At 39.0% G+C, this 27,695-nt stretch overlaps 2 protein-coding genes across 5 annotated transcripts in view; one reads left to right on the forward strand and one right to left on the reverse strand.

The window, feature by feature from the left end:
- Positions 1 to 6,598: 6,598 nt before the first annotated feature.
- On the reverse strand, positions 6,599 to 23,177 carry LOC143279816 (uncharacterized). Its single transcript, XM_076584009.1, has 5 exons — positions 23,025 to 23,177; positions 18,325 to 18,642; positions 17,486 to 17,760; positions 15,630 to 15,744; positions 6,599 to 10,179 (listed from the first exon to the last, which is right to left on the reverse strand). The coding sequence occupies exons 2-5, from the start codon at positions 18,629 to 18,631 to the stop codon at positions 8,906 to 8,908; spliced, it is 1,971 nt and encodes a 656-aa protein (XP_076440124.1). The 5' UTR covers positions 18,632 to 18,642; positions 23,025 to 23,177; the 3' UTR covers positions 6,599 to 8,905.
- Positions 23,178 to 23,358: 181 nt separating this feature from the next.
- LOC143279817 (lethal(3)malignant brain tumor-like protein 3) overlaps positions 23,359 to 27,695 on the forward strand; it is a 38,505-nt gene continuing 34,168 nt past the window's right edge. For all 4 annotated transcript variants that reach the window (XM_076584010.1, XM_076584011.1, XM_076584012.1 and 1 more), the window contains exons 1-2: positions 23,359 to 23,385; positions 27,070 to 27,352. In XM_076584010.1, the coding sequence (XP_076440125.1) occupies positions 27,085 to 27,352 (268 nt within the window). In that variant the 5' untranslated portion in view covers positions 23,359 to 23,385; positions 27,070 to 27,084. The remainder of the gene's footprint in view (positions 23,386 to 27,069; positions 27,353 to 27,695) is intronic.

Genomic DNA, 27,695 nt, shown 5'->3' on the forward strand with positions numbered 1-27,695 from the left:
GAGGAATGTACACACAATTGTGAAAGACACTAACAATGAACTGCACCCAAGAGAACTTGATGCTGTTGAAGATTTCTATCATGAGGATGCTGAGTTAGGCTGTTGGGAAATTGATGATGGCATCCCTTGGATTGACGTAACTTTTGATGGGACATGGCAGCGCCGTGGCTTTGTTTCACATTATGGTGTGGGAGCTGTGATTGAGGTGATCACTGGATTTGTGATAGACTGGCATGTGTTGTCCACATATTGCCATATGTGCAAACTGAAAGAAAATGAAAACTTGTCTGAGGCTCAGTGGAATGAGTGGATGGATGAGCATGAAGCAGAGTGCCAGCGCAACCACCATGCTTCAGCCAAGGCGATGGAGAGAGATGCTGCATTGTTTCTGTGTAACAACTCTGTGGAGAGGACCGGCTTTCGCTACAGGTATGTTTTGTTTATCAATATAAGACTGTTTGCTCTCTCTCTCTCTCTCTCTCTCTCTCTCTCTCTCTGTGTGTGTGTGTGAATAAATGTTCATGTGCCTACAAATTGTTTGAGTTTGGGCGGGGTGGTGATTTATTGCTTGTAAATTGTAATAGCAAAACTAAAATGTGTGTGTGTATATGTGTGTACTCATGCTCACACAGAATCAACAGGATGATGCTTTCATGCAGTTTTATGTTAGTTTCCTTCTTTTATTTTGACATCATTTTATATTCAGTCTCTTAACAATACTGTTTTAGGACAATGCTGTCTGATGGAGACTCCGCAGCCTTCAGTGCCGTGGAGAGGGCCAAGCCGTACGGGGACAACCGCCTGGTCACCAAGCTGGAATGCACAAACCATGTGCATAAGCGGATTGGAACTGCCCTACGAAAACTTGCCAAGGAAGAAAAACTGGATGGCAAAGGATCTGGACGTCTCACTTTGCCTAAATGCAAAAGACTCCAGAACTACTTCCGAGGAGCCATATTAGACCCCTGCAACAAAACTGAAGACGACCTGCGCAATGCTGTTTGGGCAACGCTGTTCCACAGTGCATCAACAGATGAAGACCCCCATCACTTCAGGTGTCCACATGGCCCAGACAGCTGGTGCTTTTTCAACAAAGCTCTTTCTCTTGGTCAGCAACCTGGACCACATGCAGAAAATCTTGGCACAGCTGTGTCAAGAGAGGTGTTCAGCAAACTGGTGCCTCTCTACAAAAGAATGACCTCGTCACACCTACTAAAGAGAATCATGCACAAAAAGACACAAAATGAAAATGAATCATTTCATTCACTGCTGTGGACAATTCTCCCAAAGAACCGTTTCTTTGGTAAACGTCGTGTGGAAGCAGCCGTTGCAAATGCTGTGGGGAAATTCAATCAGGGGAATAACCATCTCACAGAAATGATGAACATGTTCAGCATGGATGTTAATGAACATACTTTGGCCATTGTCAGACAGCAGGACAACACCAGACTGAAGAGAGCCGAGGCAACATCCCAGGAACAGTTTGTAATACATCGGTGTCGACAGCGTCTGCAGAATCAAGCTGCACAGGCTGAACAACAGGCTGAAGAAGGCCCTGTTTATGGCCCTGGGTTACTTGCAGATGAATGAAGACCTTTCTGCAGTCATCTGACACTTGACTGAAGTAGAAAATATCAGTGAAAATTCAGTAGGTAATGTTTCTTTAGTAGAGAAAACTTCAAAATCTTTATCGCCTTTTTTCTCATATTCTGCTTTTTCACTGATAGTCATCACCTTGGGACATTGATATCTCAGCAATGAAAAGAGATAGAGTAATAATTCTTTTTTTTCCTTGTAGAAGAATCATTTTTCTGTAAACCTAAATGAGGATTTCCTCTTAGAAAATGTTGGTGAATTTATTTTTGTACTTGAATTATCATTGTGGTAGTCCTAACTCTGATAAATTTCATTACTGTCATTATCTCATGTTTGTAGGTTTCATAATTCTTGCGCTGCAAAAAGCCTCCTTACTGTCATAGATAAAGGGATAGTAAACATACATACAAGAAATGGTGCTTCTACAGTAATTTTTCTGGTATGTATCATGTTCTAATGAAACGCATGATTTCTTAACGTTTTACATAATTTTGTGTCATTTTGGACAGTAAATCATCTTCACATCTTTCAGTATGCTAAAATTGTCTTGTTTTCTTGTTTTTACTATCATACAGATATAAAAAACCCAAAACATAAGAAAAGAACTGGATATAAATTTTACCTGTGGGGTCTCACCTTAAACTTAAAGATCCTGTTATCCTTGTCAGCGTTCGGTGGGTTATGGAAACAAGAACGTACGCAGCATGCACACCCCTGAAAGTGGAGTATGGCTGCCTACTGGTGGGGTATAAACGGTCATACACGTAAAAGCCCACTTGTGTACATAAGAGTGAACGTGGGAGTTGCAGTTCACGAACGCAGAAGGAGAGGATCCCTTTGTCCATTTTTGTCTGACATTAACTTGCCTTGGATGTGAAGGAGAGAGGTCTGACTGAATGGGAATGAATAATCTTTTTTTAATTATTGTTTTGTTATCTAACTTGATTTTTAATTCTGACTGTTCTGTTTTTCTTTTTAGATTATATGAACATTTGTATCGAATATTACATGTTTTATCTACTATTAATATTTGTACTTAGACAGTGATATCATGTATAATTAATAATAATTTAATATGAATGTTTGCTGTAGGTTTAAGCCATTCTTAAATGTAAACAATGTTTGCATGTGTTGCAAATTTGAATATTTGATTCTTTGGACTGGAATTTTTTCAGCTTTCACTGAAAAACTGGAGAAAAAAAATTAATGTTCATGAACTCTTTATTCAGTTTTTACTGAAGTCTGGAGAAAAAAATCATGTGAGCATTTACTTCTTCTTGGACATAAGTGATGTGTGTGTTTGTGTGCTTAACAAAGTCCGTGGTATGTACTGGGCAGACCATTGTGTATATCAAGTCCTATACATCTTCCCGCAGGATGCTACACCCAGTTGCAGATGTGATGTGATGGGTTGTTGGGTTGCTGTGATATCAATGTTAATTGAACACAAAGCATAAAGGCTTTCTTGTCTCCTCTTTTTCATACATGTAATCTTAGGTGAGATCCATGCTCTTAACAGTCAATTTCAGCAAACTTATTTGGGTATTATTCCATATCCACCAGTGAAATCCTTGAGGAGATTGGTCCAAAAATGTATGAGAATCATTGTCAGTGCAGACAGTCACATCAGAATAATCACATAGGAAGGTCAGAACTTTGAGAACTCTCTATGGTGTACGATCCAGCTTCACCAAAGTAAACTAAGTAAGCCAATGCTGGAACTGTGTCCTGGACCTAAGGACTATGACTAAGCCTGTAATGGTCAAATGAATTGTGATTAGATTCAAACAGTATATTGATTGGTTCAACCCCCTCCACTGCCACACACACACATACACATGCATGATAAAGTACGGTTTTGCACAAGCAGTACTTGAAATATACTTCTTTTTTTTTTTATCAGTTAACATCAGTTTGAACTTTGTATTGTCAATTACTTTCAGTGGAAGAGTATGTCTTGTGAAGCTGTGGGAGGATGTGGGGACCTATTTCTGTTACAGATAGTATTCCCACCTTTTGGTAATTATGTGCTAGAAATTTCCTTTTTTCTGTCACTCTCATTGTTTCAGGATTTTTTTTCTCCTTTTTTTTCTGTTTCCTTATATTGCTGGTCCATTAAGCTTTCTTGAATTTTTTTTTTGTGGTCTTTTTCTGGACTTGGTAGTTGGTCATTCTGACGTTTTATTTTTATGCCTTGGATTTGTGACTTACCTGCTGGCATTTTTTGGTTTTGGGGGTTTTGTATGTTTGGTTTTTTTCCTTTTTTGTTATAATTTTGTGTATTATGCTTGTGCTCAGGTTACTTTTTAAAAATTATCTTGTGAAAATTTGATGGAATGGTCTATGTCAGACGCATGTCCTTGGGTTAATGTGTTTATTAATGCAACTTCAAGTTCTAATGCCAAATTTTGTCTTCAAGGTTTCAGTCTTTCAAGGGTCTAATGGATCAGTTTTGACTGTTTTCAACCCTGAAACGGCCCTGTGCAGACAACTGGGCTGTAAGCAACATGATAATAATAACATTGTGAATTTGTTGACTTTGTTATCAAGAAGCCAATTTTTTTGTTTTTTTGTTTTGTTTTTGCAAATTGAACCATGTTAGCAAATCTTCCTATGCTCCTCTTTTCTACCAGTGGTTGGGTTTTCTGAGAGATTAAGAATGTTTTACTGCTGCAAAACACGTGTCTGTCAGGCCGTCTTATTCAGGTTTTTAAACTTTTTTCCGTGACAGCCCAGCATGGAAATATGAATTGATTCAGGAGAATGCTGACCTTGGTCACCGTAATGTTCACACAGCATCTGAACAGACCACTCATTGGCTGTGAATGTACTACACCCATCAATCAGCTGAACATAAAGATTTTGTGCGATCTGGTCAGGCAGTTGTTTCTTTTTTTTTTCAGCCTCTTCCCTCTCAGCTCTGTCGGGCTGTTTCAGAGCTTTCAAAACCACAGGTTCTCACCATGTTTTGAGTTTTTTCTCAGGGCTGATATGCATGATTTTTTGCCATACATGCATGCATGCAAGTGGAAATGTTTCAGTGCATGCACCATGCCAGCAAGAGTGTGTTTGGGGGCTGGTTGGGTAGGGGGATGAGCTTGTAGTGACTGAAGTGACAAGGTTGTGTGCATGACAGGAAGTTGGGGAGGGGAGGGAGGTGTGGGTGGGAGTGAAGATTAGTGAGCAAGGGGAAGAAATACAGGACTGTGATGTGTAGGAATGGGGTGTGTTGGTGTTAATGGTGTATTATTTCAATGTTATTTTCTTCCAGAATATGTCATACCAGAACATCATGAATGTTTTAGTTTTCTGATGCACATCTTTGTGCCGATTCCTCCATGCGTGTCAACTGGCAGTTTGAAGTATCTTGTCTTTGCCATGCTGTATTATGTCCCTATCTGTTATGTCATGTGAATGCTGTGGCGTTTCTCAGGAAAATAAAACTGGATCACAAAATGACAACTAGTATTTGAAGACTAGTATTGTGACAGAGCAGTGGCTTTCCATTAAGAAGTATACGTTTTGTAAAATAGAGAATTAATGCACTGATTCAGAGTTCAAAGTGATCTGACCAGCTGCTATGAAACTGTTAGCATCACAAACATAGATCTGGTAGGAAATGGCTTTGAACACCATGATTACAGGCATGGTATCGTGTGACGTTTTTCTTTTGGTCTTGGGCCAGTATCTCTGTTGGACTGATGCCAGGATGTATAATGAAAGACCGACATAACAGCCCTGTTGTGCTGTTCCAAACCTAAACGAATGTCTCACTTTCATGGTAAAACAAATACACTTGCAGACAGGAAAAGGTTGGGGGGAAAAAAAGGGTAGTGGTGTTATGTGGCAATACTCTCCCTAGAAAAGCAGCCCAAATTTCACACAGAGAAATCTGTTGTTACAAAAAGTTATACAATTCAGTATTGAGAAAACAAACTCACTCAAAAGTCAGTGCCCTCTTAAATTGTACACTTTTTCCAAATTTTGTGGCCCTGCTTTCAATGTGACCACAGTTTTGAGTACCCACCCTCCACTTACATGTCGTGATAAGCTCTTGTCTTCAGTATCTTCAAGTTCATCAGGGGTATCGTCTTCCAATGGATGGTGTGACAGTCTCCAAGGTGACACTTAAGTCTAGGTCCATGACAAAAGCAGTTAATAATGCAGTGAAGGGCTTAGTAGGTTGTGTCATGTGTATTACACATGTATGTTGAATTGGAACAGGCATCACTAAACATCCCTAAAGTGATACAGCAGCATTGCATGCTCTTCTAAGGTATGCGGCCTCTTGGCAGCCTAACGACGGGTGCAATGGCCGAGTGGTTAAAATGTTGGACTTTCAATCTGGAGGTCCTAGGATCAAATCTTGGAAATGGCACCTGGTGGGTAAAGGGTGGAGATTTTTCCCGATCTCCCATGTCAACATATGTGCAGACCTGCTTGTGCCTGAACCCCCTTTATGTGTTTCAACAAGATGATCAAATACGCATGTTAAAGATCCTGCAATCCATGTCAGCATTCAGTGGATTATGGAAAGAACAAAAAACACAGCAAGCACCCCCCTGAAAACAGAGTATGGCTACCAACATGGTGGGATAAAAACGGTCATACACGTAAAAGCCTACTCATGTATATATGAGTGAACGTGGGAGTTGCAGCCCATGAACAGAGGAGGAGGAGGAGGCAGCCTAACATTATGGAATGTTCTAAGTGGGACTGTAACTGACTTTTCAGGATAAATAGCACAGGCATAATGCCAAAGGAACAGCATAGAAAATAGGGAAAAACAACAAAAACACAACAAAGAACAAAAACAAACAAAAATTACAAGAACAAAAAAAAAAACCTACCCCCCCCCCCCCCCCGAACCCTATGGAACTTTTGGTAGCATTTTTTTTTCTGAGGGCATAACATTTGCTTGTACTGGATTTACATATATATTAAGGATGTGGTGATTATATGTCTACAGAAAATCAGTATCAGATGCAGTTTGAAGGCAAAACAATTTTACCTGATTTTTATTAACAGTAAACCACACAAATTATGTATCTACAGAACATGTCATCACACCGACAGTTTCCAAACTTTTTTTTTTTTACAACTGGAAGCTGTCATACAAGTACAACTAACATGTACTCAATGTCGGTAACACACAAACCTTGCAAAATTTATAACTGGATGATGACAGATCATGAATGACCTGAAAGACACAAAAACAACTATGTACAGTTTATTTATTTATTCATTTATTTAAGGCTATTGAAGGTTATATGGCTAAGCATGGAACAAGGACTGGTCTCTAAATCATCACCTTCACAAATCTCAATCTAAAGTCAAGTCCATTTTGAATTGGTTCTCATCAACGTTCAAACATACAGAAATGTACAAATACGCATACACTGATATATATGTACACACACAGGCACAAATCAATTCTGTTTCCTCCAAACACTGCTGATGAGCATGCCATGGACAATGAACAGGATGCAATGATTCATTTAATCAAACAATAAAATGGCAATGCACAGAAAGCTGACCAGACACAATGTAATCATGTTAAATAAAGTATTTGTCAAAGTGGAAACAATTCTGATTAATGTACACTGTAAATGGAAAATTTGAGTTAATGATCAAAACTATCAGCATACATGAGTGCTTAAAATCCTCATAAATATTCTATATACTGTCTACATACTATGCATCACCACAGATTGCTGCTACGTGATACACTGCAGGTGTTCAACACAATCCCACAAACGTGTTACAATTCTAATACAGTGTACAGGAGTAGACAGTAGTTGGTAGTGGTTTTGGAGGAGGTGGGTGTAAGTGGGAAATACAGGTACTTTATTATGTCAAGCAGTGATAATTAGAAAACCTACAACCTGTCTTTGACACTATCAGAAGCTGAATTGCCATGCATAATAAGACATCTGTTATCTATTACCATAACTGACTGTGACTGCCATTTCCTATCACTCGTCACGCATTATACCTGAGCCCTGCTCAGGAACCAGTTAAAGTATTTTCAAGCCTACATCTAAGCAGCACAACAAATCACAACTGATCAAACTGGTTATTTGATTTCTTAACTAAGTGTACACATTAAGAAAACAGCATGATTCTTGATTAACATCCAGGCAACTTACTGATAAAGTTAGGGTGCAGTTTGAGCATTTTCAAGAAGTACTTTTTAAAAACATTTTGTATGTGATCATAACAAAAAAGTCATATTTCAGTACTTGTAAGGTACAGAGCAAACTGTTCTGAGATAAATTACACTTCTTTTGTTCCTGACAATGATGTTGAAGCCTTGAAAGGTGAGGCAATAATAAATGTGAGTGATTTATGTGAAGTCATGCGTTTTGTGTGACTGTCAACGCCTCCCAAGTGGTCAAGGTTACACACGCTGTTATCCTCACAGTGCCCTTTGAGTGGACACAGGCAGTGAACGTATCTTATGTCTTGAGATGTTCTCCTCAAAAACCAAACAAACTAATTCATCTGTACATCAGCTCCTCTGCTAAGTGAAAGGTGTAACCAACTAACAATCAACAAATATCACGGCATTACTTGAATGTGTGACTGTATTCCATTACCTGGTGGGAGAATCTGATTAAGATGAAGGAAGACAAGAAAACTTTACTTTGTTCATTATATAAAAAGAAAACTAAAAAAAATCTCAGTACCTTTCTATCATACATTATGAGAAACAAACAACCTGTGAAGCCGTAAATGCTGTGTGCACTGTATGCAAGACTGAATTTGAAAAAAACCCCAACTGTTAGCTATGAAGCACTGTACTCAGTGAAAGAAAATCGACCAAACTGAAAGCAACATTTTGTACATGCTACAATAGTTGTACAATGTCATAGTCATCTGTCCTTCACTTTTCACGTTATTTTACAGATGTTTCAAACCACTGCCTTAAAAACGGCAAAATTTAACCTTTCAAAAAGCATTTCAAACCTGTGAACTTAAAAGTTTTGAATCCACTTGTCCATGTGTAACAATCACAGTGAACATGGAGGAAAGGAAAATGGGGATGTTATATACAGCGCTGAAAAAACAAAACACAAACACTTGCACACAAACGCACACATCCCATAATCTTCAATTTGAGAATTTGTCTTTGAATATTTCGACATACTCTCCGGCTCCCTGGTAGAACCGTGTATACCAAACGTTCACAGCAAACTCACATATTGATCAACTGTTAGTTCCAAACTGTTTTCCAACCCTCCAACATTTGACAAATTTCCAATGAAAGACCTTGGACTGTGTACTGGTCATGAGGCCAGAGACACTGTTAATTTCTGTAGTATGACAAATAGGACCTGAGGGCAAGAGGAAGCGGCAGCCCCTGGATGCGTTCTTTCATCAGCTGACCTAACGTGGGTCCCTCGTACTGGTCAGGACAGGTGGCACTTTCCCCACTGGTGTCGCTGTCACTGCTGGTCTTGATGGAGGATGCCTTTTTGTCTATGGAAGCGAAGGCTTCGACATCAGACTCTTCCATACATCCAGGCGAATTCCCGTTGACGTTCATGTTCGGGGGAGATCTTCTGTTGCCCACAACGCTGTGGGGAAAATCTTTGTCAGCTGTTGTACTGGGGGGAGAATCGCGATCTCCACCCATAGCGGTCAGTTCCAATGGTTCGTCCCCGAAGGAGCCAAAACCAGAAGTTTCTGAGGTGTCAGCACTGGTGGATGAGGAGCAGCGAACTTTTCGGGGGATGGACAGGAGATGAAGAGCATTCAGGACAGATGTGGGAGTGGGGGGTGCTTGAAATGCTGCCCTCAGCGAATCCACGTCCATGCTGTCAACATCAGAGTCTTCGGACGACAATTCTCTCTGAGCTCGTTGAGACCTTGTTTTGTTCTGAGGAATATCTGAAGCATCCTTTTCCTTGGTTTCTTCCATTTCTTTTTCCTCTCCCTCCTCCATGGCCACGCATCGCATTCGCTTTGATCCACATCCAGTCTCCTCTTGCCAGTCCTCGCAGAAAGAACTTGGTGAGCTTCGCTTGTTATCTGTGCTGCTGGAAGTGGTGGGTTTGGAGTCATTCTTTTCCTCCATGTTCAATCCATTGTTTAAGGCATCAGCAGCTGCTTCTCGTTCGGAATCTTCGGTGACTGAGTGCTGTCGCAGCTTCCTTTTGGTCTTCTGCTCTGATCGATCTGACCGATGACTGTCACTCGAATTTTCAGTCGTAGACTCAGCTGTGTTTTCTTCATTTCCCGAGACATTTCCTTCATCTTCCTCATCATCATCCTCCTCATTGATTTCATCATCACTGGTCTTTGAAGGCCCCAAGTCATTGCGTAGCCTGATATCATCATCATCCTCATCATCAATATCATCGCTGCTGTCACTGATGTTGTTGAGTATCATCATACCCATCTGCATTGGCACCAGATTGACAAGACGACCTCTTCGTCCCACTGGTCTTCTTGGCTTTGGGGGACGCTGTTTCCGTTTTGGACGCAAGATGTTTGGGATCTCCAAGCAAATGTTGTTCCGCATGATGAAGCGAACGTTGTGCCGACAAATCTCTTGCAGACTCAGCACATGGCAATCCGCTGAAAGAGAGAAGAAAGAAAAAAAGATTGACAGATAAACAGAGTTACTAATTTCTTCACAAAGATCACATAATAAATACACAAGTACAAAGAAGGAGATAATTCTTTTGTCTCCCAAAGAAAGGTTATTTCCCAACAATATACCCCGATTCATAAAGCACTTTTAACCTTTCCCGTATGTCACCTAAAATTTTGTGCGCTGAACGTTGTGGGTGTACAGACACCCATGCTTTCTATGAAGGAAAGACTCCTCGCTGTATGTCGTGGGTGTACAGCAACCCATGGTTTCTGTATAGGAACTAACCCCTTCCCGTAAGTTGTGTGCACAACTATTCCCTTCCCATACGTTGTGGGTGCACAGCAACCCATGGTTTCTGTATAGGAACTAACCCCTTCCCGTACGTTGTGTGCACAACTATTCCCTTCCCGTATGTTGTGGGTGCACAGCAACCCATGGTTTCTGTATAGGAACTAACCCCTTCCCCGTACATTGTGGGTGCACAGCAACCCATGGTTTCTGTATAGGAACTAACCCCTTCCCTTACGTTGTGTGCACAACTAACCCCTTCCCCGTACGTTGTAGGTGCACAGCAACCCATGGTTTCTGTATAGGAACTAACCCCTTCCCGAACGTTGTGGGTGCACAGCAACCCATGGTTTCTGTATAGGAACTAACCCCTTCCCCGTACACTGTGGGTGCACAGCAGCCCATGGTTTCTGTATAGGAACTAACCCCTTCCTGAACGTTGTGGGTGCACAGCAACCCATGGTTTCTGTATAGGAACTAACCCCTTCCTGAACGTTGTGGGTGCACAGCACCCATGGTTTCTGTATAGGAACTAACCCCTTCCCCGTACACTGTGGGTGCACAGCAGCCCATGGTTTCTGTATAGGAACTAACCCCTTCCTGAACGTTGTGGGTGCACAGCAGCCCATGGTTTCTGTATAGGAACTAACCCCTTCCCGTATGTTGTGGGTGCACAGCAACCCATGGTCTCTGTATAGGAACTAATCCGTTGCCATATGTCATGGGTGTACAGCAACCCATGGTCTCTGTATAGGAACTAATCCATTGTCATACATCATGGGTGTACAGTAACCCATGGTTTCTATGAAGGAACTAATCCATTGTCATACATCATGCGTGTACAGTAACCCATAGCCACACTCTTTTCGTCTGTCCCTGCGACTGATAATTATGAAAGGCCCATTTCAGTCTGATCTGTTCTGTACATGTTGATAGCAGCTCTCTTGTGCCAAACATTATTATTTCGTAGATCTGACTGAGAGTCAATTCTGAGTCGTTTAGATGAAATCTAGCACGCTTTGAATTTAAAACGTTTTAACTCGCTGTTTAGTAATGAAACCTTTTTTGCCTCCAGAAATTACAGAACACGTGTTACCAGTTTCAAATGTTAACATTTTTTGGAAAACAAACAAACTGTTCTTTATTAAAGTTAGCTAGTTATGTGTTAAATAGTCCAGTTGGTTGTTTATTGTAGGTCCCCACATGAACCTCTTCTCAAATAATAATCTACAGAAGTAGTGCATACAATATTTGATTATTAATAATTTTTTGGTCCTAATCCCGCTTCCCCCATCCTGCCTCTCACACACACCCTTGCAAAAATTGTGTTTTTCTTTCTCCAATCACTGACACCCACCCTCTCCATTTCAGATTTTGTACTCTATCTTTACCACATTCTGTTCTCTCTCTCTCTCTCTCTCTCTCTCTCTCTGTGTCTGTCTGTCTGTCTCTTCCTTCCTTAGTCCCCCCCCTCCCCCCCCTGCACCTCAACTGCCTCCCTTTTCATTCCAATATACAGAAATGTTGATTTCTAATTAATAATAACAATCATCATTATGATAGAAATGATAATAATCCAAATGATAATAATAATATCATTTATTTTCAGTCTAATATCATCACCTTAGAGTACAAATAAATAAACGAACTTGAATTAAAAACAACAAACAAAGCAAACATGCTTTATATTAAAAATGAACAAACAAACAGTGATTCACTCCCACCCTTTGGAGCGTACCGATGTTCACAAGGCCTGGCAACACACACACACACACACACATGCACACACACTTATATACTTGTGTACATAGACACCCCCATCCTGTACAGATAAACACACACATGCCGCCTGTGCACATATACACGTACTCGCATACACACTGATGCACACACATACGCATAAAGCGTGATCCCTATCTGGCCACACTTTGTGGAACAAAAACCACAACATTTGACTTATGCTCTGTGTGTGTGTGTGTGTGTGTGTGTGTGTGTATGAGTGATGAAAAAACGTCAGCTGATGATGCAGTGGTACGTTTGGTGGCTGCAGTTTGTAGATGTTATTTAGATCAGGGATCCATAGACGAATGCTTTTTTTGGTTTTGTATCAGATTTTGGGCTAAAAGGAAACACTGTTCTTTCTTTTGTGTGCATACACACACACCCCGTCCTCTACACACACACACACACACACAAACACACGCACGTCCATTCCATATGCTGTCAGAAAAGATTGTAAAAGTGCCAACACAAGTGTAAGTGATTCTTTCTAGCCCTTCCCCTTCTTTCCTCCCTCCCCTCCTCCCTTACTGCATGATGTGATGACAGACACAAGCACGGTGTGTTTACTGTATAGAGTTCAACTGATGCCGGTGACACTGGTATCAGTCCCCTTTCCCTTGTCCAAGATGTCAGCATTTTGGCCCTTCCCCCGCCCCTCCCCGCCCCACCCCCTCTTTTTTTTTTTTCCCTGGGCGGGTTTCCTCTGTTTCAAACCAATGAAATTTTTATATCAACTAGATTTAGATCAATGGATTTCAGACATACAATGATAATTATCTAGTTCTCGAAAAAGGCTTTTCCAACTAGAAGAAAATAGCCGGTACCAACTGGTTCTGGTGATTTTTTTTTTTTTTTTTTTTTTTTTAACAAGAAAAACAGTTAATTCAAAATTGTATTTAAGTCAGTTCTTTTATTTTTACAAGAAAAACAATTCATTCAAAATTATATTTAAGTCAGTTCTTTTATCTACTATCATAAATATCCATTTTTGAAATGAGTTAAACTTCAGAGTAAAACTGCAGACTTGAACCAGGATATGATGCACAACAGACAAAAAAAAACCGATCTCGGTGGCACCAAATCCGAACAGTTGGCAAGAAGCATTTTCATTCCAATGCCTTTCTCTCTCTGGCTCGACACGCACGACGTACGGTACGCAAAATTTATTCTTTGAGAGTATGGGGGTGCACACACCCATGACGTACTGGGATGTTTATTGTTTTTTTTATGGATAAAACAAAATAATTTCCAGTTGATATGTAGTATGAGACATTATAAACAAAGTCACGAAATTTAATGGAAGTGGCTTCAAAATTACTTGAGTTACAAAGCAAAAACCATATGTGTGTGTGAGCACACCCATGACATACGGGAAAGGTTAAATTGGATTATGAAAGAAATACGAAAAAACTTAGCCGTATGCGGAGCACAGGAACAGGTGTCGAGATGGCTGCCGGAAAAAGAGGGCGCTAACCAGGGGGACAAAGGGGAGGTTACCTACTTTCGGGAGGTTATCGGCCGTAGTTGCTCTCTTTTCTCCGCATAGGCGGATAGTAGTTTGCACAGGACAGGAATGTCAGACCCCTGCCGGAGTCTGCACTAGTTGGGTTACGGTTAAAGTATGTGTAATTAAATGGATTATTTAGAAAAGTGCTCCAACACAAATAACATCAGACCACACACTCACACCTCCAAAATACATCTATGTGTTTTAAGAAATGAAGCTGAAAGGGAAATGTCACTACATCAATACCACAATACTTCAGCTTTTTTGTGATGAATCAACTCTCATGTATCAAAAGAAAAAAAAGAAAGAAGAAACACTGGGAGCTGTGTAGAAACTGTTGGCTGAAAACTTTCTTCTCAAATCCAGACACAGTATGAAAATGGGGCAAAAGTCTAACCATCAACAAAAATAAATGAACTGATGTGTGTGTGTGTGTGTGTGTGTATGTGTGTGTTGTAAACTCAGACTGTGAAATAATTGTGACCGATTTTTTTCTTCTAAAATATCTGCAAATGCAGAGAATCATTTTCAATATTCTTCTGAATCTGCTTCAATGGAATAATAATTAAACAAAGAGTCATCTCCAGTAAACTGTACTGAAACATCGCAATGGTAAATCAAATAAGCAATAGATGTCATTACAAAAAAAGTCACCTCATGAAATGACCTCCCTTACATCATCATCCCCACTGTTATGAAAGCTGCCGTCAACACCCACACCCCCCTACTTAATCAAGTAACAGTAATGCTGGACCCCTTCACCTGCCCCTTCAAATTCCTGGACCTTCACAAAAATTTATCAGTGACTTCAATTTAATGAAGCTGAGGAATTAAAGTCTCATCAAGTGATTAACATCAAAACATGGAAGGTCCCAAGGTTGTCATAGCCGAGGGTTGGCAATGGGGACAAGCTCCCATTGTCTATAAAATGCCCCTCACGGCGCGCGTCTCCAACAGCCTCTGACAACTAAGTCCAGCTCCTAGCCTGCTCGTGTGGCTTAGATTTAAGCCCGGCGGAACTGGCGAAGGCGGGTCACCTGGCGCCTGAAAACCAGTGCTTTGGGTAGATGGGGCTCATCAGTCTGGGAAGACAGCTCATCTAAGAGAAGGAAAACTCTGATTTCAAACCTCCACTGCCTTGCGGCCATACCCACTCATAGGAAAGGCTTCGGGAGTCAACCCTGAGGAAAAATCCGGGCAGATGGAGTCCGTTAGCCTCAGCAGGCAGTCCTTCCAAGAGAAGGAAAACTCCCAAGAGAAAACCCGGCCAACTGTAAACCGTTACCAGAACAGGAGATCACCGAAGACGGCGCCACAGTGGCCTCTCTAAGGGGCGTGATCTAGTCAAAACCGGCTGTGCACGCACTCTACGACACATGGCTACGCAGACAAAATATGGAAAATTTCAAAACCACCACTACAACCACCATTCTTTTATTCATTAGCCAGTAACATACTGTCTTGTATTGGGGATTCTAGATCTGAAGTTGTAGCATTCAGATTTAGTACTAACTGCTCAGAATACTGTCTGGCAATGAGACATCTAGAATTTAAAAATGAAAAAAAAAAGAAGAAAAAAAGTAGCAAGGCAGAGAGATATTGGCAAGTGGGTTTATGCAACCCATACAGACATACACCCTCAATAGACATATCTACAAGCATCCATGTATAAATTCACCAGCATACCCCCCCCCCCCCACCCCCAAAAGATTTGTAAAACAAAATACTCCCAAATTAGTGAATCCACCTGGATAAAAGGAAACACCAAACAAGCAGAACATGCACACAAATACACATTAACATAAACACATGACCACACAAACAGTCACCCTTACAGATTTACAAGCCACTTACGAAGATCCACAACATCCGTTTTCTCTTTGACAGGGGACTGCAAAGTCGCAAAGGACACCGGCAGAACATTTTTGGACACCCACTCTGTTTCATCCACACGTCGAATCTGCAGCAACTGTGAAATGCAAGCACACACATACACACACACACACACACATACACACACACACACACACACGCACACATTTACAAAGAAAAGTCAACAATTCAGTTAAGAACTCGTTCCTGGTGATGAAACAAGAAGAAATTGTGAAAAACTGTTTACTGGATACAGCCAAATTAACTTAGGAATATTCTCCCTTTTTAGCAAGAAACAACAAAAAAAAAAACCTACTTCAAAACTTTTGATGATATGTGGCAATATACAAAAACATATCACTAATTATGTTTACTTTTTATTTTTTTTATTGGCCAGATATGGTGTGCAGTAGGTCTTAGGTTTTTTTTATGGCAATGCATAGTTCTTTAATTATTTTCACTGTAGATATCAAGAAAGGAATATGATATTTGTTATCATGTCAAGTTCAAGCCTTTCATTTCTGACCATGGATATGTATATATATCCGCAGTTTGGGGGTAACTGCATTATCAAGTCCAGCTGCTCATTTGAAATTGAAGACGATTACTTCCTTGCAAATGGCGACTGCCTCGATGCATGTTTGAAGCAATATCTCAGCAAGTTTTGGCTTGATTTTGATGGTATTTTTTGTATTTTGTAACATGAAAAGTTGTTCAGCGTGTCAACATGGCTGGCAGGACGAAAGGTACAGAAGAGGTGGCTAGAATTTTGTTTGATTTTCTGCACACCATCGACAACAGCAACTACGAAAGTGTGATAGAAAACAAAAGTAATGTTGTTGTTGATCAAGTGATATGGGTTATCCTGATGATTATATTTATTACATGCTACAATGAACATCAACAGGAAAGGGGTGGGGTTACTATGAAACCCTCCAGATGACAGCTAGTTCAAGCCAAAATAATGTTTACAGTGAGCTTGTGTTGTACCATTGTGTGATGTGTTTGCGGGTGTTTGGGTGACAGGGTGTGTGTGTGGGTTATCACTGTATGCGAGTGTTTGTGCATAGTGTGATAGTGGAGGACAACAACATAATTGCACTTGGTTCATGTTTCTTAAACATTAGCTAATATTTTATCATCATTTCAACCCATAAAATAAACAGACTTAAATTTTAATCTTTTTTCCCCTTTGTATTTTTTCCTAAAAATCTGAGATCTTCCCTTGATTGGGAGTTATCTTATCCTGTCAATATTGAACTTATTATAATCATATTCTCGATTCATTTTCCTTCAAGAAATATACTTTAACATACTTTTGAGCATTATTTTTATTTTGGTGATTTTTTTTGGATTTTTTAGAAGTTGGTGATTATTTTGCAAAAATCACAAACAGTTCCTGAAGTCAAAGGGTTAACGTCCATCAATCTATTCAGATGAGAGCACTTATCACAGATGCTATCACACTCACAGACATGCATTATACAAATGAACAGACAACTGAATCGTCAGGGGAAACATGACACATTTCTTATGGATGTCAGCAAAAAATAAAACAGCTCTGACCCCACTGATGAAGAAACAGACACAGAACGCATCCAATGTATAAAGTGTATCCTCCTTTCTCTTTTCTCCACCATCCCTTCCTCCTCACAATACAAACAAGCACACAAAAGTGACACAGTCATCCAGAAAAACACAAACAACTTGGACAACATTCTCCATGATCCTAGTTTCTTTTTCAATCAAATGATTCTGTGCACGGAGAGTCCACTACAGAGACGCACACACACTCACACTACTCCCACACATATAACACGCCCATGTATGTCTCCTACCTGATCGCTGAGAGGCATGACCAGTATGCCGCCCACTTTGATGAGATTCCTCATGTAGTTCTCATGCTCTGCGGGACAGGCAGCCCCACAGTACACTCGGTCATACAGGCGACATCCCGAGGTCAGCTGCAGGCAGTTGCCCACCACAAACTGAGGCTCGCAGAAATCAAACTCCTCAAAGGCACTTGACTTGGTCTTGAAGTCTTCCAGCTTCTCTCGTGCATACTCCACCACATCTTCGTGAATCTCCACCCCATGGTTGGCGCCATAGGCACCTGTAAACATACGTAAAGGGTAGCTAAACAAATAAAACACATTTGCACCACCACCATTTAAGTGCAAAACAAAATCAAAATCAGACTTTAAGAGAACTGCAAGTGAAGAGTGACAGAACTTATGAGAAAGAAAAAAAGAGAAAAGAAATGCACTGTGCAGACCTTGTGGATTGGAACACAAACATAAGTCACAAAACAAAACAGTAAAATGGATTATTTGCAGTTTCATCTTAGGGTTAATTCACTATTCCCTTAAGCTCATAATAAACTTCTCTTTATAACATGAATATCCTACACAGTCCATGAATTCAAGGACAGCTAGGACTAAACAAAAGCCAAAACAGACATTCAAACTCCACCCCCAAAAATGGAGTATGGCTGCCTACTTAACAGGGTAAAAACAGTCATACACATAAAAGCCTACTCATGTACAAATGAGTGAACGTTGGAATTGCAGGTCATGAACGAAGAAGAAGAAGACATCAAAACAAAATACAACAGCTCACACACACACACACACACACACATGCGCGCACACAAACAAACAGAGAACAACCAGCCTACCCAGTATCAGCCCAGCCATAGTGCTGAGGTAGCCGGTGCCACTGCCAAGGTTGAGAAAGGACTGTCCAGCCTCCAGTTCCAGAGATTCCAGAACCTCAGAGTAGATGCAGGGAGCTGACAGATGCAGATGCCCATGCTTCCAGGCCAGGTCCTTGTAAGCACTCTCCACGTGATCTGGAAGAAAGTAGTTTGCCCGGTCCACTGCCCTGAAGATGCGTTCTATCTTCAGGGTTTTGATGTAGTCAGCATCCACCAGGTTATCCACCAACTCATCATTGTCGTCACCAGTGCTCACAGCGCCTCCCATTTCAGTAGTTTCTGAAAGATAAATAGATGAATTAACTGTAGATGGCTTGAACTATTCCAAGGCAAGATCCATAATAAGAAATGCATTTTTTTTCTCTTTTTTAAAGAACTGATTCCATGATATGAAGCAGCATATTGATTATCACTGATCTGTAATCCATGTCTGCACAATGAAAAGGCCAATAAATATGGGAGGCATGCTATTTTGCCAGTCTAGGTCCCATGAAATTCAGATTTCTTTTTACAAACGATCTCCAGGTGTCATAAATGGCAGCAACTCAACTATTCAAACTCAGATGTTTTCAAAACTGTCATCACTTTCTCTTGGACTACACATTTATATGACATATGGGCGATTCTTTACAAACTAAACATCATAACTATTATCATAATTTTATTTTCCAACCACACATTCCCATACCTTTGGGAACAAACAGGATGCAGTGGTATAAGGAAATAAACTGTCAGCATGTGCACTTTCAAACACCCCCCTCCTTCCCCTATCAAAAAAAAAAAGAAAAAGAAAAAAAAGTATCCTACCTCCTATATGAGTCTTGTAACAGGAACTTTAATAAAATTCTTAACCAAAAATTCAAATAAAGCCATCTGACGCTTATGTGCATGACTGCATATGATCTGATGCAGAACATTTCGTTTCTTTCTTCTGAACATTTGTTTTAAAGTCATAAAAACTCCGAAACAAATGTGCTGTCACAGACTTACAATTTATATTCGTTGCAAATAAATTCAGAGATGCATGATAATTAAATACATTTAAAGACCACAGAAACATCTAAAACCAAAAACAAAAAAAGCAATGACTAGTACAGTAATCTAATAATGAAGCCGTCACACTCTATCTTAAAGCTTACACTTTTACAGTAAATGCAACTGCAACTGTTTGTCCTGAATACCTTATTTATTTTTCATATCAAACTGATTCTTCAGCAGAACTGTTGATTTCATCATAGTCCTAATCAAACTTTATGTCCAAATGATTCTGTCTCATTAGCAGAAAAACTCTGATTCCCTGAATGCAATCAGACAACAGAGCTAAGTCTGAAGAGAATTTGTCTCAAATGTCACACTTTTCACAGCTGCAGATCAGATACATGTTCACTCACTAAAAATTACAAATTGTGGGTTTTCATAATTATACATGTATTCATAGCAGTTTTCACCCCAATGTTTAAAAGCAACCATTCTGTATTCACAGGGCATGAAGAGTAATGGTGATGCATGCTGAATATATGCTAGTGTAACACCCACGGGTTGTGGAATCTTACAAGATCACCAAAAGGCCCAGTCAACATCTGCAGAATAATCTTCTGCATATCAGCAAGCCTGCTCATCTGTGTTAACCCACAATTTTGGGTCATTTTCCATTAACCCAAACTGGCCACAGACACCACTGGGAATTGAACCATAAAACCCAAGGTCCTGCAGAGTGAAGTCCAATGGTCTGAGCACCCTTCTTCTATCATCCCCCCCCTTCCCCCACCAGTCCTGTCTAACAACTGTACACTCATAAACTACTGTGTCAAAATTCTGTTCCAATGGTATTACTGCATTAACTTCAACCCCCCAGTAAAGAAAGACTGTGCAGAGTGTTCTTTCAGTTCCACTATGGAAATTACTTGACTACTTTTTCTCAACTCTCCACCACACTGAACAGATCCTGATAAAACAAAATATCATTGTGAACTAAGTGGGTTTTTTTGTGTGTTTTTTAAATATTGTTCTTTTTCTCTTTTTTATCATCTAATATCAATATATCCCTAGAGAGAAAGTGTACATCGTAAACAGTGGAAAACTGAAGCAATAACTGATATTTATCTTAAAAAGTGCTAAAGATTAACCCAGACAATGGCTGTCACTTAACATAAAAATATTGCAATAATTCATTCCTGATGAAAAGAAAATTAAAAAAAAAAAAAGATGTCATCACTGCATCTCATTTTCAACTTACTGTAAATAAATTCTACTATGACTGGCAACATGGTTTCCCTAGTATGACAAAAGAGATCTTGCAAGATCTACACAAGTTATGGGTGATGGGGAAGTTTACTTAAAAAAGAACCAAGGATATCCTTAATCATATTTGCGTTTTAGAAAATTTTTTTTAGACTGTTACTCATTAAAGATTATTATTAGAACAAGGGAGCTGTGAAATGGAAAAGGGCAGATCCACAGGGTACAAAACATAAGAAATGTTAACTCACATTCACAAGGCATATCAGTAATTAATATAATCTTAGAAAAAACGGAAAAAAAGTAATGAGCCTGACAAACAGGAACTTGCTTTGCAGTTATTTTTTCAATGACAGCAAAGGATATAGTAATCTAATACAGTCAATATACATGATTTACAGTACGATCTGAATTCACTGCTAGGATTGTCTGAAATTTGTATTTCCACACACACACACACACACACACACACACACACACACACACAAATGCTCCGCATAGACGGATAGTAGTTTGCACAGGACAGGAATGTCAGACCCCTGCCGGAGTCTGCACTAGTTGGGTCACGGTTAAGTATGTGTAATTAAAAGGAAAAATATACATGAATCAGATTAAATGCAGGAAAAATTAGTGTTCTACGAGTATGAAACAAGGTTTGTACAAACTCCATATGTAAAAAAAGAAACTTTTAGAAAGAGATGTGTGTGTAACTGCTGATGTCATAAAAAAAATGATATACACATTCAAAAAGCTGTGTAAAGCAACAGGTTCTTCAACTGATAAAAACATATTTTGTCTTGACTGAATAAGTCTAAATAAAGATAATGTTAAATTGTTTCAGGTCTATTTTGATAAGGACACACACACACACACATACATACATACATATACATACACTGATAAGAAGTATCCTAATCAGACATCTTATGCATCTCCATTTTATTTCCTATAAGACTGATTAAGTCTCGATTCTAAATAGCCCAAGTCAATAAATACAGTAACTTGATTACTTATAATTTACAGCTTATAATGTAACTGCTATGGAAGAAGTGTGTGTGTGTGTGTGTGTGTGTGTGTGTGTGTGTCTATGTGCGTGTGTGTGCATGTGTGTGTGTGTGTCTATGTGCGAGTGTGTGCATGTGTGTGTGTGTGTGTGTGTGTGTGTGTGCATGAGCATGCATGTGATGTGTGTGCACATGCATGAATATCTGTGTGTGTAAAGCGGGCAAGTTGGGAGAAGTGTGTGTAGTGAAAGGTGCTATTACAGTATTAGTATTCCTAGCAATGTTGCATCTTTAAATACTATTCATACTTCTGTACCTTTGTCATATTACATGTATTGTTAAATGCGCTTACAGCCACATATAATGCACTATATATCCATGCACATTATCATAATCATTTATTAAGAATAGCAAATTATTGGTAACTGAATTTCACCAAGTATAAATTTTGAGTCACTGATACTTCTGAGGAGTGCGAGTGGGATTAGCATAAAACAAACTTGAAATGGAAATCTCTGAACATTGAAAATCTACTAAGAAGAATAATCATCATGAGCATTAAAAGGCACATCACTTTGCCTGAATTACAATTACCAGGACTAAAAGTAAATATATTTGTTTTGCAATTGCTATCAGAGGTTTCATCACCATCAAACTGACAAATACACCAGGACGACAGGATACTTAACACACTACACATGTGTCCCATGCTGTTTAAACATCTGTTTTTGCTGAACCTTAATTGAAATATATATATATATATATATATATATATATATATATATATATATATGCGCTTACAGCCACATATAATGCACTATATATATATATATATATATATGTTTGGCCACTGTTCACAATATGCAATCACCTGATCCACGCAATTTCTGCTTACATGGCAATCACCCGTTTTACTCTGACCTGAGCACGACGTTCTGATTTAGTCACGAGAAAGCACAACTGTCAATCTGGCTTGGATGCAAATCAATATTTTGCGAAAATAAAGATAGCACGGACATGAATCGCAGCCAAGTCACATAAACGATAACGCAAACTACCGCTGCACTCGTGACTATTGTTTCTTTTTCTTTCTTTCTGGCAGACTGAGCCAAAAATTAAAAAGTAAACACTAAACAATAGTATACTTGTCCAACGAAAAACAACGCACTTCATGACACTCGTGTCAAAGTATAGTCTGTAAGATAATCTCCGACGAAAGAGTGTGGCAAAGTAAGCTGAGGCCAAAACATCCTTGACTTCGCTCGTTCTGACAAAAAATACGAAGATTGGGAGCATATGCAAAATCCACTTACAGGTCATTTCAAAGTGGATCAAAATCAACAAAGAAAAGACATAAAGAGTTTAATCATGTATCCCACTTATTCTACACCCTAGTCTTCATAAGGAGAGAGCGCATACCAAAGAAATATGTTTTCAACAATCCAGCAGGTTAGGATCTTTCTTGCAGTCGCAGTCACCCAGCTGGCTCGGATCAAAACAACAACATTGACCATGACGTCACGTATTAACATAGACAACAGACTGCTATTAATTTTTTTCCAGTAGAAGACATCAACACGTAATTTGAATCACAGAAGGTCCCGAAAATATTATAATACAAAATACAAGTATAAAATTATATTCTTTTATTTTGTTTTTTATTGCCCACTTTAACTCTACTCGTTCACATCCCAGAACAGCAGCGATATCCCGACCCTCTTGTTAAGCTGTTCTTAGTTACTCCCGCGGCAAATGGCCGAGGTATCAGAATAATTCAGCGGTGAGAAATTGTTATTTTTGTCTAATATAATTGTGTGTATGCCATAAAACACTCGTAAATAACTTTGTAGGATCTTGTTTTACACTTTTGAATATTATTGAAAGTGTAGAAAGTGTTATTTTAGTATGAAAATTGAAAAAAATATGACTCGTTCGTACGAAAGTTTTGTTTTCAGGTTTTTCGTCGTTAAGTTTGACAAATTTGATTTCGTTTATTTATGTTTTTATGTTTTGTACAAACTGGTGATTGTCTTCATATCAATCTGGGAATGCTTAACTAATGGTTGGTTGCATTTTCTTGTCTTTTCTTGATATCTATTGCAAAGTTTAGATTAAAGAAAGTGTCACACTAAAGTACCAGGCAGCATGATTAGGCTGTTGAAAACGAGGCTGCGTCCGTGTATTCTTTCCCGGGTTCCGCTTTTGACAAAAAAATGATGTCAACTTATAAAATTATAATGTTTTCCCTTTTTATTTGAGTATGTGTTCACATGAAGCCACGTGAACTTATTTTCAGTTTGTTGTGAATATTGCATCAATGTACGTATTCTTGTTTTATTATAAAACTAATTCATGTTATGTCCGCCATTAGAAGGTGTCACATGGCTCACACGTCTTTAAAAAAGAAAAAAAAGAAGAAAAAAAGCCAGCTAGCTTTGAGTTCATTCACCACTTTGGGAATTAAATGTGTTGATTAACAGTTGGTATAAACAGCATGATAAATAGTTCATTATTTTTATCGTCAGTTCTAAAATTCCGCGGTATGATTTCAGCAGAAACTTGATAAAGAACATTGTTGTGATTGATTTTTTTTTTTTTTTTTGGTTCACTTTGTTTGAAAAACAAAACAAAATTATGTATTAAAACGAAAAATCAAACCCACTTTTACCATTTATAGTTTGAAAGTAATTAATATGCTCATTTACTTTTGCATTTTGCAAAATGTTTCGAGACTATTTGAGTGAGAATAAGTTTTTAATTTGTGTTTAATTGAATTGTATTTTTAATTAGTTGAAACCAATAAAAGGAGGAAAATTAAAGTAGCACACTGTATAAAACGACAAGACATATCACAGTCAGTGGCAAAATGATATGATTCTACTCCTAGATTATGTTTCTGTCAACTAATGACATAATTGTGTATCACCTGAGAATTTAAAGTATGATGTTTGCGACCTGAGATGTTATCAAGTCTGTCATGAATCATAATTAATGTGGATCATATGATGTTGTTGTTTTTTGGGGGGAGGGGGGGGGGGGGGGGTTGCAAGTAACTGAGTATTATTAGAATTACCTTTTGTAATAGTATGGCATGTGCATTGTATGTATTAAAAAAACCCAACTCAGTTCAGCATTGGGCATAGATGGAAAACAATATATTATTTGTGTGTGTGTGTGTGTGTGTGTGCTTTTTTGTAATTGTATGTGTGTATGATTTAAAAAGGAAAAAACAACAACTTAATAATATCAAAGTCCAATACAGAACTTGTTGTATCATGAAAGTTTTAGTGCTTTAGAATATCACTATCTCTGCTTCAGTTGGAGAAAAAAATCACATCCTAATTGTGTATCACCTGAGAATTTAAAGTATGTATCATTCTTTGTTATGTAGTATGTTTGTTAACCTATTTTTTTCCCTCTCTATATATTCCATTGCTGGAAAAAAGATTTTTTTTCTAAGGTCAACAGGAACACAAAACATTTTTGTGTTTGAGTTTGAGGCTTTCACTTTCTTGAATGAAATTTCCAAATAACTATTTCCCAGTGAAAAATTGTGACGACTTTAAAGATATATTTTTAGTTTAATCCACCTCAGAAGTTTCTAAGTTGAACAACCAAAACTGATGCAAACTTAGCAGTACACTGCATAGTCTGTGGTTAGAAACATCAGGACTGTACTGTTTACATGACATAGGAAGCTTACTAACAGCTTTGATATTTATAAATACAGCTTGTATGAGTCAACATAATTCCATTTTTGAAACAGTGAAGAATTTGCCCCAACTCCTTGATGTACAGCTTGTATGAGTCAATAGAATTCCATTTTTGAAACTGTGAAGAATTTAGCAAGAGATGCTGAATTAGATATCCCTTTGTTCAGAAGATTGTCCACTCCCTCCTCACCCATCCCAGACCCCACACCCCCACACACCCTAAAACAGGGGAATTCCTAGAAGGCAAAAAGACATCTGTACATGTATGATGTATGGTTTTATTCCCTCAAATATTTTGTTTCCTTGTACTGGCAATATGGTAACTTCTGCAGGACTGAACTCAAATTGATATTCCCATTATCTTTAACTTTTGCAGACTGATTAGAGTTTCAGCTTTTTGAGTCTGTCTTGGTTTTTCAATACACGAAGCATTTTGAGTTCGGCCACTTTTGATAAGACTGATTTGAGTGGATATTTAGTCATTGTAGGGATGCATGACAATTATAAATCTCTTTAGTGTTCACTTACACCATCTCCTTCCCCCTCCACTGTTCATTTGCTGTTTTTAGTTCTTGACGAAATTGATCGAAAAATCTCAGGGTTGTGATGCTGACCTTTGATCTGAAATCTGTTCCTAAACCTGTTACATTTACAGTTCATCCTTCATTTCCTGATTTTTATTGTTGTTTTTTTAACATGCCAGAATCAGATTAGTCATTTAATGGTATGTTACAAACAACAACAGCATGACCATACTTACTGAGCTTTGTGACCATCCATTTTATCGCTACAACACCTCCACCTTCCCCTCACCTTTCTCTCCCCAAGTCTACTGGTGCGCTTTCATTTCAGTGAATGATATAGGTCTGATTTGGTCAGCAGTGTTTGATTGCTTGTTAAATAGCAGCTATTTTTTTTGTTTAAAATCATTGTTTAATTACACATACTTAACTGTGACCCACTAGTGCAGACTACGGCAGGGGTCTGAACCTTGAGATATCTAAAATGGGTGAAAGCAATGCGATTCATATTTTATCTTTTAAACAGGACTGCCACTTATGTGACTGTGCATGGTGCATTCATATGTGCAATGCCCCCCTCCCCCCTCCCCCCCCCCCCCCCCCCCACACACACACGAGAAGGTGAAAGAAAAGCATTTTAATCACAGACATTAATGAATTTGGTTATAACCTAGGAAGTGATGGATTGAAATCAGTGGTTTCTTTTGGAACATGAACATACACGGGGACACACACACACACACACACACACACACCTGGAGTATAATAAACATTCAGTTGTCATAACGTTCTCTTTAGAGAGCCCAAGTCATCAGTACAACAGCTGTTGATGAAGTAAAAAGAGAACTCGTAATAAAGCTGGTTGTGGATGAAACAGAATAAACAGCAGTGCCACAGGGGATATATAAAAAAAAGAAAATAAGTTAATCATCTAAATTCTAATGCCTAAGATTAGATATGTGGATGAAATTGTATGTTAAGACATGAGTGAGCGAAAATGCTGAAACTGGGATTAAACATTTGCTCTTTCTTGGGTATAAATATATATGTGTCAGCATATAATGTGCTTTAAAGTGTGTGTGTGTAAATGACTCATGATGAGAGGATGGTTGGGAAGGGGTTGCAGTAGGAAGACTGAGGTTTACCCACATTACACATGAAGAAAGGGTCATCTTGTGATAGAATCAAGTGTCTTCAAGTGTTTGATTACCTAGTTCTGGAATATTTCAGAACAATTTCCATGTTATGATGACCACGCCCAATACAGAAAGCGTGATAGCAACCCCCTGTCCAGATAACGCTACCCCTCCGCCCGGCGTCGCGTCAGATGTCAACGAGAACAACAGCAAAGGACAGGGCTCAGCACCATCGCCGGCAGTCAGCAGTATGAGTGACAATGCTGTCCCCCTGGTGGCTGCTCCTGCTGCTTTAGGGACCACTATGCCTTTGTCTCAGGTCTCAACTCCCAATGTTGTTGGTTTTCCTTCTGGCATGAACTTGACCATCAGCAATGGTAAGTTTGTTTGGTGTGTGTGTGTGTGTGTGTGTGCGTGCGCGCTTAGCGGGAGTTCCCTGTTCTTTAAAAGAATATATACCTAATGAGTGAGTGAATATTGATAATTGTTCATTATCAAATTGTATAGTGCATGGTGGTGGTGATAGTGAATGTCAGAATAATTTTGTCATTTGAAACCAGGTGTGAATCACGTGTGTTAGTGTGTGTGTGTGTTTGTACATAACATATGTCACATTTTGTGTATGTTTCACTGTGTGTGCTTGTATATATATATTATACATGTTTGTGTTTGTATGCGCGTGTGTGGTTTTTGCCAAGATTTCTTCCTTTTCCACTGGCT

The sequence above is a fragment of the Babylonia areolata genome, chromosome 3 (assembly GCF_041734735.1).
Source record: "Babylonia areolata isolate BAREFJ2019XMU chromosome 3, ASM4173473v1, whole genome shotgun sequence".
Taxonomy (NCBI): Eukaryota; Metazoa; Mollusca; class Gastropoda; order Neogastropoda; family Buccinidae; genus Babylonia; species Babylonia areolata.

Excerpts from the sequence above, each read along its gene's own strand:
- LOC143279816 (XM_076584009.1), bottom strand. The coding sequence starts at position 18,631 with ATGGGAGGCGCTGTGAGCACTGGTGACGACAATGATGAGTTGGTGGAT. Across the intron at positions 17,761-18,324 it reads TATGGCTGGGCTGATACTGG|GTGCCTATGGCGCCAACCAT; the intron begins GTAGGCTGGTTG and ends GTATGTTTACAG. Across the intron at positions 10,180-15,629 it reads AACGGATGTTGTGGATCTTC|CGGATTGCCATGTGCTGAGT; the intron begins GTAAGTGGCTTG and ends TCTCTCTTTCAG.